Source organism: Sciurus carolinensis, chromosome 13 (assembly GCF_902686445.1).
Source record: "Sciurus carolinensis chromosome 13, mSciCar1.2, whole genome shotgun sequence".
NCBI classification, from domain to species: domain Eukaryota; kingdom Metazoa; phylum Chordata; class Mammalia; order Rodentia; family Sciuridae; genus Sciurus; species Sciurus carolinensis.
This window is the reverse complement of record NC_062225.1, coordinates 73,898,769-73,919,994: the sequence shown is the minus strand read 5'-3', so window position 1 is coordinate 73,919,994 and position 21,226 is coordinate 73,898,769. Positions and strand designations below refer to the sequence as shown.

Genomic DNA, 21,226 nt, shown 5'->3' with positions numbered 1-21,226 from the left:
CAGCTTCTTTGGGGTATAGAGTATGTCAGTGCTGAACAGTGGAAATGCAATATGAGCAGGTGAAATTAAATTTGCCAATTTTGTTTTATTTTACCTAGTACATAAAAATATTATAATTTCAGCATGTAATCATTATAAATCACATTAGTAAGATATATTGCATTTCTTAAATTCAAAGTCTTCAAATCCATCTAGTGTGTGTTTTATACTATGGCCAGCCTTACTTAAAGTGCCTCGTAGTCACCTGTGACTGATGGCCACTGTGTTGGGTAGCACAATGCTAAGCAGTTAAAAAGGATAACTGAAAGGCAGCAATGGGATTTATGTTAAAACTAGATAAGAATTTGTAGCTGATCTGGACTGTATAGTTCTTTTTCTTTCTGAAGCACTGCTCTTTGCTCCAGGAAGTAGCTAAAAGGCATTATTTAGGTAGAGTTGGTAATTAATTAATTGGGCCAAAGTAGAAAGACAAGTGCATTTTGGGTGGGGATGAGGACACTGTTAGTCTGGCAATATCTAAAGGCATTATCAGGATGGAACAAATAGTGTTCTAAGAAAACAAAGAGAAGGTTCAATAGGATGGGGAAAGTGACTGAGATAACAGGGAAAAAGGGTTTCAGTTAGATTGGGAGTGGGGGCTGGTAACTCTGTAGCTGAAAAATGGTGTAACGCTGTGTAGGCTGCGCTGGACTTTGAATCATGTGGGTGGAAATGGAAGTCAGTGTTAGAAAAGGTCAATGAGATAAAGGGGCAGGCTTGTTTCACAATGAATATTGGAGTCATAAAATGATGGTTTCATTTTTCCTGAGACAGTACAAGGAGCTCTCATGTTTCCATGTTCTTACTGGTAGAATCAGTAATAATTCTTGTGCATATTTCTTCATGTACTTGTGCAAGATTTCTGAGAAAATTCTTAAGGTGGCGTTTTTGGGTCAGAGGGGAGACACATTTACATTTTTGATAAATCTTGCCAAATTGCCTTTTAGACAGGTTGGTCCCTGTTTAAATGGTGTGTAAATAATTGTGTAACGCTGGCTGCGCCTTTGCAAGTTGTCCTTTGACTCCCCCCCCCTTTGCCCAGCGTTCTAAATTCCAAAGAAAAGCAGAACCTAAATGATTAAGATGTTCACTGAATGATTTTTCTGTAGATTTCTAGAACCCAGAACATCTGTTGAACTTCAAATAACATCAGACTGCATAACACCTTTTCTTATTTTTAAATTCTGTACACCAACTAACCCAAGGCATGTAAATTTAGCTGTGATATTTATACTTGCAGAAAAGTAATAAGTTTGTCTGAAAAAATACAGGAACTATCCCCAGAAGGTCAAGATCCATTTCCATGTTCTGGCCAGAAGGGACTGGTGGTGGGGTGGGGCGGTGGTGCAAGGAGAAGAGGAGACACAGGAGACACACACCTGGAATGATGAAGACCCCACCTGACCTATAGTCTTCCTGCCTACCCCCTCACCTCCTTCCCTCCTTATAAGAACCCTTTCACATACCTGAGTTCCTTAAGATGGTCTTCTTTTCTTGAGGAGGATCATGGTGCTAGCCTGACTTCCTTCCAGTCAACTTTCACCTCCCAAGTATTGACTTTGAGTGGTGAACAGATGGACCTGGGTCCATTAACCTTGGGCGACCACAGTCTTGATCCATACCTGATATCATCAGTCTTTAAAATCTTTTCTAGTCTGATAGAAAGTAGTGATTCCTCAAAGGGCTTCAGTTTCTCTGATTATATGTGAAAATGACATTTTCTTTTTTTTGGTGCTGGGGATTGAACCCAGAGCCTCATGCTTGCAAGGCAAGCACTCTACCAACTGAGCTATATCCCCAGCCCTGAAACTGACATTTTCAAATGTCTGTTTACCATTTGTATTTCACCTGTTCGTATTTCTGCTAATTTTTCTTTTTGGTATTTTGTCTTTTTTGTATTGGTTTGAAGAATCTTTCTTTCTTTCTTTCTTTCTTTTCTTTTTTTCTTTCTTTCTTTCTTTCTTTCTTTCTTTCTTTCTTTCTTTCTTTCTGTGCTGGGGATTAAACACAGGGCTTGTGCATGCCACATAGGAGATTTACCATTGATTGACAACACCAGCCCTAAATTCAATGTATTTTCTCCCTTTCTTCTCTTTTCCTTTCTTCCTCCCTCCTCTCCCTCCCTCCCTCCCTCCCTCCCTCCCTTCCTTTCTTCTTCTTCTTCTTTTTTTTCTTCCTCCTCCTTGTCCTCCTTTTTTTTTTTGATGATGTTGAGGATTGCACTCAGGGCCTTTCTATTTTATAGATGGTAAAATTTGGTCAAATATCTTTTATAAATTTATCCCTTAAGGATACAGTTTTTAAATTTTAGAAAGTAAAAAAAATCTTTTTTTTCTCCCTAACTTTGGTTTCATTCAAGGATGGATTCTCTTTGCTAATATTATAAAACATTCTTCTATATTTACTTCTAGTGTTTTTATGATTGTGTTTTTTATTATTTATTTTTTTATTCAAACAGAATGGATTTTCATATGTGGCATGAAGTACTATGGAACTTTTAAATACAGAATTTATTTATTTATGTATTTATTTTAAAATATTTTTTTAGTTGTCAATGGATCTTTATTTTGTTTATTTATATGTGGGCTGAGAATCAAACCTCGTGCTTTGCGCATGTTAGGCAAGTGCTCTGCCACTGAGCCACGACCCCAGCCCCTAAATATAGAATTTAAGTACTAGAAATGACTTCAGTTTCTCTGCTTTTTTCTGTCACAGGGAAGCACTTGGAGAGTATATAGATGGGAAGAAGGAGAGTGAGGAAGATCAAAGCAAGAGTTACAAACAGAAGGAAGAAAGCAGATTGGTATGAACTGATGGCAAGTGATCCTGTTAGTGCCAGAAGAGAGGAGGGCTGTGGGGACAGCATGGTTTTTTTTAACCAGGAGGGAATCCTACGTGCTGTGCTGCTGTCTGTAGGCAGAGCTGCATCAGGGTGGTTCCCATTGGGAGCTCTCAGAGTGAGCCTTCAGATGATGGGTTCTTATGGCTATGCTGCCTCTTCTCTGCTCATGTTCTTTTTTGGGTCCCTCACTGGGCATAGGATAAAGTTCAGATGTCTTAGCCTGCTAGTCCAGGCCTTCGGTAGTCTGTCCCCATTTTAACTTTCTAATCTCATCCCTCGCTGTCACCTGATTCAGGCCTTCCACTTTGGCTAGGCTGATCTTCCCACTTGCCAACAATAGGGCTTTGTTCCTCCCTACTCTGGGCCTTTGGTCATTTGGCACGCAAGTCCCCACCATTCTCCTCTTCTCCACCCCCTTCTCTTCTCTCATAAGGCTACATCCCATCCTTTAAGACTGTTTTGCATCAGAGCTCCTCCTGAATTCTTGCTCAGCTCAACCTGAACTCCTTGAATTCATACGTGGAATCCTTCTTCTCTTTGCCGTTCATTTCATTTTGGAGTTTTCAACCTTGTATGACTTTTCAAATTTGTGTGCTTGCAGTGACCCCAATGAACACATTAAGTTCTATGAGAGTGAGAGCTGCTTTTCATCCCTGTGGAGTGACTCATAGCTTGTACCAATATATAGTAGGAACAAAATCATTGCTAGGTGTAATGTGCACCTGTAGTCCCAGCTTCTTGGGAGCCTGAGATTGGAGGATGACTTGAACCTGGACATTCAAGACCAGCCTGGGAACAATGAGATTCCAGCTGAAAAAACAAACACACAACACAAAAAAAACCCAAAAAAACACACACAAAAAATTCCTGATTCCTCTTCCGTGGCAAGGATGGGGCTCCTGGAATAGTTCCCAAAGAATTGGAATAACAGGTATGGAAGGGATAGCAACAGCTCAAAGCAGCAAACCAGAACTGGCAAATGCTATCAATTAATTGCTAAATTAAATACATAGACAATGATACTATGTGAATTGAAATATGGGAAAATGTCAAGCTGGTTAGGTCAGGAAAGGTTATATGAAGAAAGTGGAACTTAAGCTGTCTTAGAAAAATAGGTAGAATTTTAAAAAGTGTAGGAGAGAGATCATGATTATTTATAGCAAAAATAAGTGGACTTATTGGGAGAAAAATATTCAGGTCATTGAAATATTATCATAGAACAGAAAGATAGAGATAATTGAATAACTTATATTTTATTGTGTCAGGGAAAAGATATTTTACTGTAGTAGAAAGAATAGTGGACAGACAGGGGTTCTTGTTCCTAATCTCTTACCTACTGTAGATTAGATAACCCATGTCTCTTCCTTGTATTTAGATTTCTTTATTTAAAAGCCAGTGATCTCTGAGACTAAGATAAGGATATTAGTCTTGAAAATATAGATATACAGTGCATTGTGAGGACTCATTAATTAAGTATAAAACCAAAGAGATAATATTGTTTTCATTAGGAGCTTTTCAAGGTTCCTTTCCTTTAGGGACTTAAGTTGTGAAGGGCACTGGCATCAAGGAGAAATGCATTTAAAAATGTGACTGTCTTCAAGATCAAGGTATTGATAACTGGTCTGTCCTAAGACCTGGGCACGCTGAGCCCTGCCATTGGCCTGCACTTTTCGATCATTTTTTATTATTTTTACTTATTTATTTATTTTTAATTAACTTTTATTGTAAACAAATGGGATACATGTTGTTTCTGTTTGTACATGGAGTAACAGCATACCATTTGCATAATCATACATTTACATAGGGTAATGATGTTTGATTCATTCTGTTATTGTTTCCTTCCCCCCCACCCCTCCCACCCCTCTTTTCCCTCTATACAGTTCCTCCTTCCTCCATTCTTGCCCCTTTCCCACCCCCCATTATGTGTCATCATCCGCTTATAAGTGAGATCATTCTTCCTTTGGTTTTTTGAGATTGGCTTATCTCACTTAGCATGATATTCTCCAATTTCATCCATTTGCCTGCAAATGCCATAATTTTATTATTCTTTATAGCTGAGTAATATTCCATTGTATATATATACCACAGTTTCTTTATCCATTCATCAATTGAAGGGCATCTAGGTTGGTTCCACAGTCTGGCTATTGTGAATTGAGCAACTATGAACATTGATGTGTCTGTGTCTCTGTAGTATGCTGATTTTAAGTCCTTTGGGTATAGGCCGAGGAGTGGGATAGCTGGGTCAAATGGTGGTTCCATTCCAAGTTTTCTAAGGAATTTCCATACTGCTTTCTAGAGTGGCTGCACTAATTTGCAGCCCCACCAGCAATGTATGAGTGTACCTTTCTCCCCACATCCTCTCCAACACCTATTGTTGCTTGTATTCTTGATAATCGCCTTTCTAATTGGGGTGAGATGGAATCTTAGTGTACTTTTGATTTGCATTTCTCTTATTACTAAAGATGGTGAACATTTTTTCATGTTTGTTGATTGCTTGTAGATGCTTCTGTGAAGCGTCTGTTCATATCCTTAGCCCATTTGTTGATTGGGTTATTTGTATTCTTTGTGTAGAGTTTTTTGAGTTCTTTATATGTTCTGGAAATTAGTGCTCTATCTGAAGTATGAGTGGCAAAGATATTCTCCCACTCTGTAGGCTCTCTCTTCACATTGCTGATAGTTTCCTTTGCTGAGAGAAAGCTATTTAGTTTGAATCTATCCCAGTTATTGATTCTTGCTTTTATTTCTTGTGCTATGGGAGTCCTGTTAAGGAAGTCTGATCCTAAGCCAACAAGTTGAGGATTTGGACCTACTTTTTCTTCTATAAGATGCAGGGTCTCTGGTCTGATTTCAAGGTCCTTGGTCAATCATTTTTTAAATGGCAATCATTTTTGTGTAAAGTTTATGAAGATTTTCTTCTAATAACTTTGTTGTTCTGCCATTGGTATTGTAGTCTGTAATCTATCTGGAATTGCTTTTGTGTATGGAGTAAGACAGGCTCAAAGTCCATTGTTTTCCATATGTATTTTTAATTGACCCAGCACCATTGATTGAAAAGATCTTCTTTTCCCCAGGGCATTGTAGTATACCCTTGTTATGAATGAGGCGATCACATATGTGTGAGTTTGTTTCTAGATTCTCTATTCTGTTCCATTGGTCTGTTGGTCTTTATGCCAATTCCACACTGTTTTAATTACTGTAACTTTATGGCAGGTCTTGATACCTGGTAGGGTCAGTCCTCTAACTATGTTCTTCTTCCATATTGTCTTGGCTATTTTTTCCTTAAAATTATTATATGTATGTGTATTATATATTATATAATTATTATTTTATATATATATATACACATATACTTTTTTAGTTGTTGATGAACCTTTATTTTTATTTATTTATTTATATGCAGTGCTGAGAATTGAATCCAGGGCCTCACATATACTAGGTAGGTACTCTTCCACTGAGCTACAACCTGAGCCTTTTCTTGGCTATTCTTGACCCTTTGCAGTTCCTTATAAATTTTAGATCAGCTTGTCATTTTTACTAGAAAATCTGCTGGAATTATAATTAAGATTTAATTTTATGTAATTTAATTTTATAATCCATGAATATAAATCTACCTCCATTTATTTAGATTCTTTTATTTTTTGAGGTATTTTAAAAATTTTCCTGGAAATATTTTGTACTTTTTCATTCAATTTTGGCACATAAAATTATGATTGATTTTTAAAAAAATTTTTTTTTTATTTGTGGTGCTGGGGATTGAACCCAGGGCCTTGTGCTTGCAAGGCAAGCCCTCTACCAACTGAGCTATCTCCCCAGCTCACTGATTTTTATATATGGACCTGGTATTCAGGACCTTACCAAACTCACTTATTAATTTTAATAGTTCCTTATAGATTCTTTTAGACTAGTTTATGACTAGTTTACATATGTAAACTAGTCATATCATCTGAAAATGACAGTTTTATTTCTTCCAGTTTAATTTTTATATCTTTTACTTCGTGCCTCACCTTGTTAAGATAGGCACTCCAACACATTGAATAGAAGTGGTGACAATGGGCGTCCATATCTTGCTCTAGTCTTCCTTCCTTTGACACACCTCATCAAGTGCACTTGCCCCAAACCCACCCAGAGCTCCAGTTCCCGCTTTTAGATCACTGAGTATTACGGAGCCACAGATTCCCTGCCCAGATGGTTCTGAGTTCATCCTCAGGGCCTGTGTGGGCCTCTTCCCAGGGTCTGTCCTGCTCAGGGGAGACAAGGTAGCTGTTTTGCAATACTTGGACTTGATGGATGAAGGTGGGATAAAGCTAGAGCTTGGAAGTCCAGCCCAGGAAATCCATATGTCCACAGGACAGAGCTGGGGTAACTGCGGGCTGGGGGCCAGAAGCTGGCTCTCCCTGAGCCACCCAAGGATGAGTGGAACTCTGAGGAAAAGTCTAAATTCAAATGAGGATTTATAAACTTCTGTGAAGGTACAGAGGTAGGAGGCTAGAATATGTTTTATTTGACAGTTTTATATCATATTATATTTTAACATAGTTAGACCTGTGGTATATAGACTTCCTTTTAAACTCTTCCCATGGACATGGTAAATGCAGGAATCTGTTGATGACTGTAACATTTTATCTTTTAATTTTGCTTTGGGTCTTAAATACTTGATTCAGAAATTTTTTCCTTTTTTTTTTTTTGGTACCAGGGATTGAATCCAAAGGCTCTTAACCACTGAGCCACGTCCCTAGGCCTTTTTATATTTTATTTTGGCACAGAGTCTCCCCAGATTGCTTAGAGCCTTATTAAGTTGCTGAAGCTGGCTTTGAACTTGCAATTCTCCAGCCGCAGCCTCCCAAGCCGCTGGGATCCTTCTTTTCTTTTTTGTGGTACTGGGGATGCAGGGCCTTGTACATGCTAGGTGAGTGTTCTACCAACTGAGCCACATTGCCAGCTCTTTTTATTTTGAGACAGAGTACCCCTAAGTGCCCAGACCAGGCTCAAACTTGCCATCCCAATGCCTCAGTCTCAGAAGCAGGTAGGATTGTAGGCCTTTGCCATCATCATCCCTGGCTTGATTCAGAAATTTCTAATGTTCACCCTGAGTAGAAAACAAAATATTGCTCAGAACTGCAGGAAAACCATGACTTTTTTATGCATGTAAACCCATTTTGAATAAGTTATAATGCTATAGGAAAAAAACAAAAAACAAACAAACGAAAAAAACCCCAAAATTCTGGTGTCTGTCTGTGTTAAGGCCCTGTTCTGTATTCATTGAAACTACATTTCAAATTTTCCTTAGAGTAACGAGATGAATGGAATCTTCAGTTGTTTTAGTGACTGTGGTACAGAGGTGTTTGTAGTTCTTGAAATCATAACATCACAAAAAGGCTAAGGGTAAAGACACAAATTATGGAGTTTATAAATAAAGACTTAGAAGAGGCATCCATAGGACAATCCCTGTGCCCACTTTGAGACACTGCAACCAGCTACGGTTCTCTCCTGTGTTAGAATCCTGTAACCAAGGACCCCACACAACATAAGAGAGAATAAGAGAGAATAATCAATAAGAGAGAAGCTTCTGGGGCTGGAGTTGTGGCTCAGTGGTAGAGTGCTCGCCTAGCATGTGTGAGGCACTGGGTTCGATTCTCAGCACCACATATAAAAATAAATAAAAGTCCATTGACGACTAAAAAATATTTTAAAAAAAGGTAGAAGCTTCCTTCTGTGCCTCACTTAACTCCCAGCATGAGCCGGGCGTGGTGATGTACACCTGTGAGCCTAGCAACTCAAGAAGTTGAGGAAGGAGGATAGTAAATTCTAGGCCAGCTTCAGCAATTTAGTAAGACCCTGTCTCAAAAATAAAATTAAAAGACAATGGTAAAATGTTCCCGAATGACTCAATTTTTTAGTATTGGGGGGAAAAAAAAGTCTCTGGCGTGAGTTGGTCAGAACTGGGACTGACACCAAAACTCCTTGATGTTGGGGACCTCAGCTCCTTCTGCCATTCCTTAGGTTGCCTTCATCTGCTCATGATATCATACTTTAGCCCCACTTTCCAGCCTCAGAGCGGGGGACAAAGAGCAGCAACAGAAGGTGCACCTTTTCCCTTAAGGCACAATTCAGAAGTGGCACATACCACTTTTGCACATGTATCATTGATCAGACCATATTCTAGCTGCAATGGAGACTAGGAAATGTACCTATTTTGGGAGGTCGCATTCCCAGCTAAAATCTATGTATTCTCTTACCCAAAGAAGAGGGGGAAATGTGCTTTGGAGGACAGCTACCATTATCTGTCTCCTCCCCATCTGAGATTCTTAGAAAAGACCCTGGTAGTGTCAGTGGCTTGGAGATCTGCTGGGAAAAGTGCTGAGATGTGCCTGTAGTACGAGTCAGTGCATTGGTTGACTTCCTACGAAGAGAATGAAGTACATTGAGAACTACAGCATTAGTGGATTGTAAGCTCAAACTCACGTCAAAAATGTCCTGATGGAAAAGGGTTGCTAAACAGATGGTATCCTTCAAACTCTTAAGGTAGCTGATTCCTGCTGGAATGGATGAATGAGCTATAGACATTTGTGCAAAATGTTTCTAACTTTCTAAATAGTAATAATAATAATAAATCATTTTAATATATAATAATTTCAATTATTATATATACATATGTATTTGCTGTGCAAATACATGGAACTCAGGGCTTCACACTTGCTAGTCAAATGCTCTGAGCTACATTCCTAGCCCTAACCTTCTAAATTCTTTACAAAACGTTCTAACTTTATAAATTCCTATGTCTGTTTTCAGAAATTGTCTAAACTGCTGCTCTGTGGCACTGAATTGGTGACAAATATCCAGGTGGCTGCAGATATCAGAGAGATCCACAGGAGAGTTGAAGAAGAGGAGATAAAGCGCCAGAGGTAAGGAGCCTGGTGGACATGAGTGTGGTCTCCTTGTGGGTCCCTATTTTCCCCTGAATCACTGGAAAGAGATGTTGTCCAACTTAGTCTAGTAGAATCCCCTTCCTGCCTCTTATGGGTCCCCCCTTCTCTTCTTTCTTTTCCTCCCTTCCTCTCTCTTGCTTCCTGTCTGCCTTCTCCCTCCCTTCCGTTAGCATTACATTGCTAATGTGTGCCAAGCTGTGTGCTTACAAAAGGAGTGAAATATGGCCCCTGCTTATGATTGACATGGGAACACCCAACCAGAATTTGTTCTAAAATAAACATATGTTATGCAAATACACGAGGAGGCCTTTGGATGTCTTTGTAGAGAAATTTCGCAGGCAAGGTGGCTTTCGGGTGGTTGGGCTGTAAGGGATGAGTAGGAGTTTGAGGAGTTGAAGAGTAGGCATTTAGGCAGAGGGAGCCCTTGAGCAGAGGCATAAAGTCACACAGTGTGCTTGGAAATGCCATGATAGTCAAGGCTGGATGAGGGAGGTGGAGAAGAAGAGATGAGACTGAACATATCAGTTGGGCAGTCCTGGGTTTCAGTTGATCAGAATGTCCAGATCCATAGACATCTTGACTCCATGCTTAGGAATAGAGGAACGAAAGGCACCCATGTCAACCCTTCAGGCTCAAGAGTCCTTGATAGGCAGGCTGCTTTGCACACCTATCTTTCCAAGTCTCAGGTTGCCCAACGGGAGGTGTTAAGCTACTTAGAGTGGTTGGACTTCCTTAGTTTGAACACAGAAGTAGACTGACAGCATTTAACCTCCTATTTTGAATTGTTCTTTAATTAACTTCCTAAACACAGTTCCATAAGAAGAATAACCACCTGACCATTTTAGTTCATCTCAACATACACAGACAGCCTTTTTAGTTGTTCAGCACAGGTAGTCCCCACATTAGCAGTGTTACCAGCTGTACCATATAATTGGTGACTTTATTCTTGACACATCCCACTGCCTGTATGGGCAGTACCAGAAACTGAGTTGGCTGGTCACCAGCAGATTTGGCTTATAACAAACCTTGAGTGTTATGCTAAGGAGTTAGGCTAGCCTATGGTCACTGAGGAAAAAATGGAAGGTCTTATAACTGTAGAGTTACAGGATCAGTGTGTTTTGGAAAGATGACTGACAGCTGTTCCCCATTTCTCAAGATAATAAAGTCAATCAAATCGTGATATGTACTATGTGTCCTAGCTTGAGAGGGGGGTGGGCTAGGAAACAGAAAGAGGAGATAACAGGATGTGTTAAGTTGTGACTCCAATTCTGAAGGGGTTCATGTTTTTGTTTGGAGTCACTCACATAGATTTAGTCTGTTAAAATTGGAGCGAGTTGCTGGCATGTGTCCTCATCATTGTCCTCAGAGGGCTCCGATCTTAGCTCTAATACCTTCCTTCTCATCCTATATTCAGTATGCTCCATCATAGGGTTTCTTTGGAATTTCTGGAAAGGTTTCCCTATTTTCCATTACTAGTGGCAGAATTTTCTTACTTGTGGATTCCACTAGTCATTTACTGGGGAAGGAGTGGCCAGACACATGAGGTCATAATAAAAAATGATAGCTTAAGTCCTACTTGTTAAGTGATCACCTGTGTTGTGTGTCATCTTATTTAATCCTGACAACAGTCATTTTGAGGTGAATATTTTCATCATTTCCATTTTACAGATGAGGAAAGTAAGGCTTTCAGAGAGTCAGCAATTTTGTATAAGGTTGAGTCAGTTAGTAGCAAGGTTAGTACTTGAACACAAAGTATGTGTGTTGGAACTATTTTGTGTCATGTCTTACTCAGAAGTATGTGACCAGGTGACTCTATCCATATGTGTGTGATTGTGTGTGTGTGTGTGTGTGTGTGTGTGTGTGTGTGTGGTCTTGGGGTGAATCTGTTTTTGTTATATGTCATTTTGTTGGTCTGAGTTGCTTAACATCCAGCATTAAACTGAGATACCTCCCGGGTTTAGTTTGGTTCTGGTGGGCATGTCTGAGGGTGGTGCCTGGTGCCTGGGCCCTGATTCCAGAGAACCTGTGTGCACTATTGGAAGGCAGCACCTGAGGCTGCTGGTATGTTTGTATTTGTAGAATTGAGAAGCTGGAGAATGAAGTTAAGAACAGCCAGGACAAATTTGATGAAATCACCACCAAGTGGGAGGAGGGTAAACGGAAGCACATTCCTCAGGACCTGTGGGAGATACTCAACACTCAGCAGCTGCACTGTGCAGGGCTGATAGAGGACAAGAACAAGCTTATCAATGAGCTACAGCAGGCAAGTGGCGGGCCGCCACCGGCCCAGGGGGCTGTGGCTGGAGATTGGCCTGGGTCATTTTTCTGCTTTTCCTCAGTGGATGAATGTGAAGGCCTTACTTTACTACTTTGAATGCTGCACAACTCAAGTGACAGTTTTTATTTATTTTTTAATGGTAAAAACCAAATATCATTAAATTTTACCACCTTAATCCTTTTTCAGTATCTGGTTTTGTAGTGTTCATATATTCACATCATCCTGTGACAATCTCCAGACTGTTTTCATCCTGTAATGCTGAAACTCTGTACCCATTAGATAGTAATTCCATCCTCCTCCTCCCTAGTCCTTGTTAGTCCCCTTCTATTTTCTGTTTCTGTGATTTTGGCTACTTCAGGTGGAATCAATGGTATATATCCTTTTGTGACTGACTTATTTTGTTTAGTATAATGTACTTGGGTTCATCTATGTTGTAGCATGTGACAGAATTTCTTACACACACACACACACACACACACACACACACACACACACACATATATATTCCATCATATGATATACCACCGTTTTTCTTTTTAAAGAACATTCTTCTGTGGATATCAGTCTGACTCTTAGGTCTGAAGCTCTTAACAGCATTTCTAAGACTTGTGCTCAGATTTTCCAAAAACCACAAATCAACATCTTGGTCCAAATAAAAGCAAATTTCGATTACACTCCAAACTAAATTCCCATAGCCTGCCATTGTGCTGCCAATTCCCTTGCTATTCCTCTCAAGAGGCTTGGCCCTGAGGGGCTCTGCCTGAGCTGGGAGCAGCCATGTTCTCTGTAGGCTTCCATCCTTATCCCAAGGGAGCCGTTTCTGGAGGGCTGGAAGCCATGGCGGGAACACACATATTTAAACTAGGAAACTCATGGATTAATTTCCCCTTTTTAAGTTAGAGATTTTCTCTGAATTCCTGATTAGGATATTTTCTTCTCAGGATTCTAAACCTTTGCACGTATGTGAGCCAAGTTAGTTCTCAGTCTCATACAGTCAGAGACCAGGCAGACCTGCCTGATAGAGTCTGCAGTATTCAAAGCGACCAGGTCTCCATTTACATTTGCAAGGACTGTAGGAGTTGTGTTCTTTCCACTGAATTTTCAATCTGGCTGAGTATTGAATTTAGCTGAATAGATTTATTTTTACTTTCTCTCTGTAGAGAGTGAATTCCCCAGGCTTAACGTTACACAATTAAATTCCCTTTCTGATCTTACTACTAAAGTTATTCACATATGCGTGCTTCCCATGGAAAGGGGCCAACACCCTTATCTTTATTCTTTCTTCTAAAATCCTCTCAAACAGTTGCTGTCCTGGTGCCAAATGTGGGGGTCCTCTCTGCCACCTCCTGTGTGGATGAGAAAAGGGATAACTGCCGGAGGATGATGTTGGCAGTATATCATTCAATTACCCAAAAAGCTTATCTACTCGATAAACACACAAGAGCCAGTACTCTTTTTAAATGAGAGGGGGCATGACGGGTCTGGCCATACCAGCTCTGGCCTCTTACAACAACAACTTGCCCAACTCTCTTTTATTTATAACATACAGGTAAAGGGGGCCAGGACCAGGAGGAGGGTCTTCTGTGATGGACAGGATAGGGTGGAGTTAGGGGAACCATTCTCTTAGGGGGAAAATTCCAGAAGGAGACAGGGAACCACTCCCACGCAGTGCCACATGCTTCCTGGCGTTCCTAGAAACCAGACCTCTGCGTCCATGGCTCAACCTAGTCTGATTCTTGCTAAATAAGGATGGCTTCCCACACAGTATCATAACTTTTGTTGAAGATGTAAGCTTGAGGGTGGGTGGCCAAATAGGAATTGGACAAAAGCGGCCGAAGCAAACTTTGTTGGAATTTGGCTCTGGGGCAAAGTTCCCAGCCTCTGGGCTCTCTATTCTGTTCCACTGGTCTGTATGTCTATCTTTATGTCAGTATAACACTATCTAACATTGTTCTGTAGAATATTTCAAAATCAGGGAATATGTGATCTCCAATTTTGTACTTTTTGAAGATTGTTTTGGCTTTTTTTTGCCCCTTCATTAAGTTGCTGAGGCTGGCCTTGAGCTGGTGAGCCTCCTGCCGTAGGCTCTGGAGTCACTGGGAGTACAGGTGTGCACCACTGCACTGGTTGTTTTGACTTTTTGAAGTTCCTTGAGATTCCATGTGAATTTTAGGATTTTTTTTTTTTCTATTTCTGCAAAAGCTGATGTTGGGATTTTAATCAGGATTAAATTGAATGTATATATCACTTCGAATGGTATGAACATTTTAATGATATTGAGGCTTCCATTTCCCAAGCACAGAATGTCTTTCCATTCATTCATGTCTTTTTTGATTGCTTTTATCAGAGTTCAAGACTTTCACCTCCATGATTAAGCTTATTCCTAAGCATTTCAATATTATTATTATTATTTTTTGTGGTCCTTGGGGATTGAACCCAGGGCCTTGTGCATGTGAGGCAACCAACTGAGCTATATCCCCAGCCCATTTCATTATTTTTGATATGTATAAAGTGAACTTTTTTCTTATCTCCTTTTTGAATTATTTATTATTAGTGTACAGGAATGTGACTGATTTTTATTTTTTTCACTGGCATATTCACATATTCATTTAGATACCCTTGGGTAAAGTAATACATAACTAAGTGACTAAATTTTTGAGGGGTTATTTTTCCTGCAACTTTGCTGAATTTATTAGTACTAATAGGTTTTTAAAAATCTTTAGGTTTTCTATATATCAGATCATGTCATCTGTGAACAAATATAATTTTAACTCTTCCAATTTGGATGCCTTTTGAAGTGATTGACTTTTTAAAAAATATTTTTAGTTGTAGATGTACAACTAAATAAAACCTTTATTTTATTTAACTAAATAAAATACCTTTATTTTATTTATTTTATGCATTTTTATTGTTTTATTTAGTTATACATGACAGCAGAATGCATTTTGATTCATTGTACACAAATGGAGTACAACTTTTCAATTCTCTGTACATGATATAGAGTCACACCATTTTTGTAATCATACATGCACACAGGGTAATAACATCTGTCTCATTCCACCATCTTTCCTTCCTCTGACCCACTCCCCCGCTCATTTTCCTGTACACAATCCAACGCTCCTCCATTCTTCCCTTACCCCCTGCTCCCTCCCTGTTATGTATCAGCATCCACAAATCAGAGAAAACATTCGGTCTTTGGTTTTTGAATTGATTTATTTCTCTTAGCGTGATATTCTCCAACTCCATCCATTTACCTGCAAATGCCATAATTTTATTCTTCTTTATAACTGAGTAATGTTCCATTGTGTATATATACCACAGTTTCTTTATCCATTCATCTGTTGAAGGGCATCTAGGTTGCTTCTACAATCTAGCTACTGTACATTGAGCTGCTATAAACATTGATGTGGCTGCATCACTGTAGTATGCTGATTTTAAGTCCTTTGGGTATAAACTGAGACATGGGATAGCTGGGTCAAATGGTGGGTTCATTCCAAGCTTTTTCTCAGCAAAGGAAACAATCAATAATATGAAGAGAGAACCTACAGAGTGGGAGAAAACCTATACTACACACTTCAGATAGAGCACTAATCTCCAGAATATATAAAGGACTCAAAACAACTTAACACCAAAAGTACAAATAACCCAATCAATAAATGGGCTAAGGAACTGAGCAGACACTTCACAGAAGAAGATATACAATTGATCAACAAACATATGAAAAATGTTCAACATCTCTAGTAATTAGAGAAATGCAAATCAAAACTACCCTAAAATTTCATCTCACTCCAATTAAAATGACTATTTTCAAGAATACAAGCAACAATAGGTATTGGCAAGGATGGGGGGGTGAATGTACACTCATACATTACTGGTGGGATTGCAAATTGGTGCAGCTACTATGGAAAACAGTATTTTATTTATTTTTATGTGGTGCTGAGGATAGAACCCAGTGCCTCAAACATAAGAGGCAAGTGCTCTACCACTGAGCCACAACCCCAGCCCCCAAGTGATAAATTTTTAACCAGAAGAAAAAGTTTTGTAGTGATTTTAGAATTATTGACTGATAGAAAGATGTACTTCTGCAGCAAAGTTTTATGTTCTCTTTCAAGTTTTATGTTCCTTGTTAAGAATGGAATTTAGTCTGCAGTAGATCTATTCCTGTGTTGATAACTTAGCTGGGACCCTCTAGGGTTTCTGGGAGCTTGCTGGCAGATTTGCAGCAAGTGATAATCAAGGGGTTTGATCCTGGGCTCAGGTGGTGTTGCTCTGAGCAGAGCTGTGCTATTTCCTAGGCCTTCAAAGATTCTTCTGAAGTCATTTTCTCTTCTTATGGTTTTATTTATTTATTTATTCACTTATTTATTTATTTATTGGGTACTGGGAATTGAACTCAGGGACACTCAACCAATGAGTCACATCCACAGCCCTATTTTGTATTTTATTTAGTGACAGATCTTACTGAGTTGTTTAGTGACTCGCCTTTGCTGAAGCTGACTTTGAACTGATGATCCTCCTGTCTCAGCCTCCTGAGCCGCTGGGATTACAGGCGTGTGCCACCACATTCCTGGTGTTTACAGATTAGGATGAGAGGGAACCAGCAGGCGTATGCTTGGCACCTCTTGCTCTGTTGCAGTTTGTGACCCACTTCTATGTGCTCTCTTCAAGGAATTAAAAGTAAAGGATGACCAGTATGTGAAGGACTTGAAGAAGCAGTCAGATGACATCTGCCTGCTTCTGGAGAGGATGGAAGAACAGGTGAAGGACATAATGAAAAGCTTTCGCCAGGAGCTCTCTCACATTGAGGTCAGGGGGTGAAAGGGGGCTGCTTTCTGCAGTTGGGCGGCCCCTGGGGAGGGCTGGGTCTGTCCTAATGGTCTAAGGAGGGACCTGGATATGTCTGTTCTCTGATTTCTGGGTTTCTTAAGTTAATTTGCTCTTTCATTCACTCATTCATGTAATCACTGCATGGCTACTACATGCCAGGTCCAAGGGCAGGGGATCAGCCACAGACAAAACAAGTCCCTGGTGGAGCTTGTATTTTAGTAGGATACATAGCCTGAAGTAAACAAATTACTGCATTTATAACTTGATAGATGGGAATAAGTGATTTGAAAGACAATATGACAGGGACCAGTAATGAAGAGGGAGGTTAGTCCTCCACGACTCTTGACATGTATGAGCTGTGTATTTACTCATGGCAGTTCGAGTGAGGATTGAGGAAAGGAAGTGCCAAACAGGATTCAGGAAGTGATAACTTGAATTTGAATGGAATGTTGAAGATCGATATTGAGATTTAGGCCTTCCCATAATGGAAGAGAGTCAAAAGGGTGGGCCTCTGGGTTCTGCAGACCTGCTTTTGCCTTCCCAGGCCTCTGTGGGCTGCATGCTGCCTTTGCTTCTTGGGAGGCCAGCCATGGCGATGCTCCAGTCCTAGTTGAGGTTGAATTACATGCCAGAGTTTGCCCAGGACCGACAACCAGAGTACTGACTTTCCTCCAGTGCCCTGCTTCTGATAATTGACTAAGCCATGACAGTGTTGGTGCATTTCTTCTCTAAATTCTTGTGAAGTGTAGAATTTATAATGCCTAATTTTCATGTAACTCTTTTTGTTGCCATTTGGCCACATGAAATGGCAAGTCTGCATTTGGGTGTGACTTTACCTGTGTGGTTGGTGACATGGCACTTGTGCAGTCATCTAAAAGCTTTTTGTACTGGTGTAACCTCCCTCATTGAAGCAGACACAAAGACCCTTTTTTCCCCTTCTTCCTTGTAGAAAGCCTTTGAGTTGGAACGACAAGAGCTGCTGGCCAGTAATAAGAAGAAATGGGAGCGGGCTCTGCAGAACCACAACTCCAAAGAGGTAAAGGTGTGGCAGGTGGGTGGGAGAATGTCAAGGGCAATCCACGGAGCCTGCTGTGATTTCGACTATGACTGAATTGCTAGCCTTTTGTATCTTGGGCAGGGTTGCCGTGGTGTACATTCGTTTCTGCACTTCATAGTTAAAGCAGCGTGACCTTGTAGGTGGGGCTGTCCCTTGGGTGGGTGACTACCACCTTACAGCTCGCTGTGGTTTCCACAGTCCTATCACTTCCTCCTTGGGTATCTGCTCCAGCCATGGATATGTGTGACCCAAGAAGGTGTTTGAAGACACATTTTAAAAAGGTGCAGGATTATCACTTCATTTCAGAGATGGAGAGAACAAAGAAGTGTTTTGAGTAAGACCTGGGGGAGTTTCTAGAAATATAAACATCTGATCATGATCATTGTTCAGTTTCTTAGCAGAGCATTCCTCTTGGGGCTTCTGGAGTAAGGGTCTCATAAAGCATTATAATCCCAGATCTAGGGGTTCAAAGCCTTGGGGCTTTGGGGCTTTGGAAAACCACCAGACTTTCCCAGCCATGAAACTTCCAAACCATCCGCTGTGTCTTGCTTGTCAGGCCACAGCAGGCTTGAGTCGGGGCAGGGAGGGTCCCTAACTGTCTCTCATCTCCCTGTGCCTTCAGCTGGAGTATCTCATCAACCGCATTAAGAAAGTGGAGGACTATGAGAAGCAGCTGAACAGGCAGCGGATCTGGGACTGTGAAGAGTACAACATGATCAAGATCAAGTTGGAGCAGGATGTGCAGGTGTGGCGGCTGCTCCTCACTAGCAGTGTGGGGGGTGGTACAGATGTTGAGTGCCTCTGCGTGTCTCATCTTCAGCCACTTCCCACGGCATTCCAGAGGCAGCCCAGCACCAAATGTTTATTAATTATCTACTTTATTTTAAATGATCATGTCCAAAGTTGCTCATGGCCAGGATATTTGTAGAGGAACATTTCCTTCTCCCTCCCTCCTTTCTTTCTTTCCTTTCTTCCAGGCCTGGGGATCAAACTCAGGGCCTTGTGCTTGCTAGGCAGTACTCTACCACTGAACTATAGCACCCAGCCCAGAGGAACATTTTCTAGAAGAAACCAGGGGAGAACTGCCAAAATGCTACCAGGGTCTGGAAACATGGCTTGTGAGGAATCACTGAGAATTGTGCATTTGAACCTGGGAAAGGGAAAGAGTGCCTGGGACAAGTTAGCTGTGTAGAAAGCCAAAGCTAGGTCTATTGCTGCTGACACCAAAACTGTAATGGTATCGCTCACATTCAAGGCACTTAATGTACAGTACCACTAATCCTCATGATAATGCAAAAGGAGAAACCACTAATAGCATTTCATACATGGGGAAACTGAGGCTCAGAGACAAGTCTTCATAGCTAGTCCATGGTAATTCAAGTCCATTTCTGTCCTTTCCATCATGCCAAAGAGCCTGTGATTGATGTTGGAAATTACAGTAAAGCAGATTCTGACTCACCTCAGAAAGAACCAATTGTCCAATGTAGAAAAGGGTGTCCCACAAGACAGGGTCCTTTATCTCATTAAGTATTCTCAGGCCAAAAGAAGTGCTTCAGTGCTAAAGAAGAATTCCTGCTGAAGGAGATTAGACTTTCTGGTTTCTGAAGACTTTCTAAGCCTAGGATTCTATGTTTCAAAACCTATTTTAAAAAATGCATCTCTGATTATATTTAGATATGATGTAATTGCATCTTAATATTTGTATTAGGGCTCTCTAGAGGAACAGAACCAACAGGAGATTATATATATATATATATATATATATATATATATATATATATATATATGATATATGTGATATGTGTATATATGATATATATGACATATGTATATATATATGATTATAAAAGGGAGGAATAGGACCAACAGGAGAATGAAAAAAATATATATGATTAAAATATATATATATATATACATACATATATGATTTATTAGATTGGTTTACACAACCAGAAACTGGATAGTCTCACAATGGCTGTCTGCAGGCTGGAGAGCTAGAGGAACCAGTAGTTGCGCAGTCCAAGATGCGGAAGACTCAGAAGGGGATCAATGATGCTACCCCAGTCTGGGACTAAAGGCTTTTGGAAACTTCCTGGAAAATCACTGGTAGAGTCCACTTTGGAGGAGTGAAGGAGCTAGAGTCTGATGTCCTTAGGCGATTGCAAGCAGCAATCAAGAACCTGTTCAAGAAGAATCCAGCTTGCATCTGCTGCTGCTTCCTTGTTCTTCCAACTTTTATTCCATCCAAACTTCTAACCTATTGGATGGTGCTTCCCACAGTTAGGGAGGGTCTTCACTTCAGTTCCCTATTCCACTTCCCAGTCATTCCTAAACACGTCCTCCTTGACACATCCAGAAGCCTCTTAATCCTAGGCATCTCTTATTCCAATCAAGTTGACAGTTCAGATTAACCATTACAATTTTCAAGCACAGTCTAGTCACTTCAGTATCTGTGTTGAAGAATGCATTAGTTTTTCCACATGGCCTCTGCTAATTCAGTTCTCGCTCCTCCTATAACTGCATATCAGGACGTTAGATTTTAAAAATCCCATTAGACTACGGATATATTTGCCAGTCTTGGGAATGTTTCCAGACTCTTCTCATGTTAGTGCCATGGAAGGAGAATTATTGACAAAGAAGGGTACAAGTCTGTAAGAGGGCAGCCTGACTGGGCTGTATGTGATAATGTTTTACCAATAATGGCCATTAAGCTTTCTGAATTTATCTTGGTTATATGATAATTTATGTGACAAAAGTACATACTGTTGCCCTCATCAGGTAGATCTACAGAACCTCATGTTCTTAATCTAATGTTCAAGTATTTGAACAAATCCAATTATTCTGAGACATGGAGAGAGGATGAGGAGGGGTCAGGAGGGGAGGGGAGGAACACTGAGGCGGAAAGTCCAGGACACCTAGCTCCCATGGCTGTCCCTCCGGTTGGACTGATGGTGAAGTGGGTCTGTGGAGCAGGCTGGCCGATGGGAAGTTCAGAGTGGGAAGGGTGCTGCTCCTTAGCATCACTGTCTTCTCAGTGTTAGGTGGAAAACCAGAGTACACGTGCCTCCATTTAAATAGGAAAAAAATCATCAACTTAGGTATGACCCATATCACAACATGTGGGGACACACACACACACACACACACACACACACACATACACATTTTTGTATTACTGGGGATCAAACCCAGAAGTATGTTACCTCTGAGTTATATTCCCCGTCCTTTTTATTTTTTATTTTGTGGCAGGATCTTGC

General features: G+C 40.4%; 1 protein-coding gene across 1 annotated transcript in view; it reads left to right on the top strand.

Annotated features, from left to right (window-relative positions):
* The window catches only part of Drc1 (dynein regulatory complex subunit 1), a 48,353-nt gene that overhangs the window by 7,556 nt on the left and 19,571 nt on the right, over positions 1-21,226 (top strand). The window contains exons 2-7 of the mRNA XM_047522846.1: positions 2,755-2,842; positions 9,671-9,783; positions 11,887-12,070; positions 16,754-16,891; positions 17,862-17,948; positions 18,592-18,714. Of these exons, the coding sequence (XP_047378802.1) occupies positions 2,755-2,842; positions 9,671-9,783; positions 11,887-12,070; positions 16,754-16,891; positions 17,862-17,948; positions 18,592-18,714 (733 nt within the window). The remainder of the gene's footprint in view (positions 1-2,754; positions 2,843-9,670; positions 9,784-11,886; positions 12,071-16,753; positions 16,892-17,861; positions 17,949-18,591; positions 18,715-21,226) is intronic.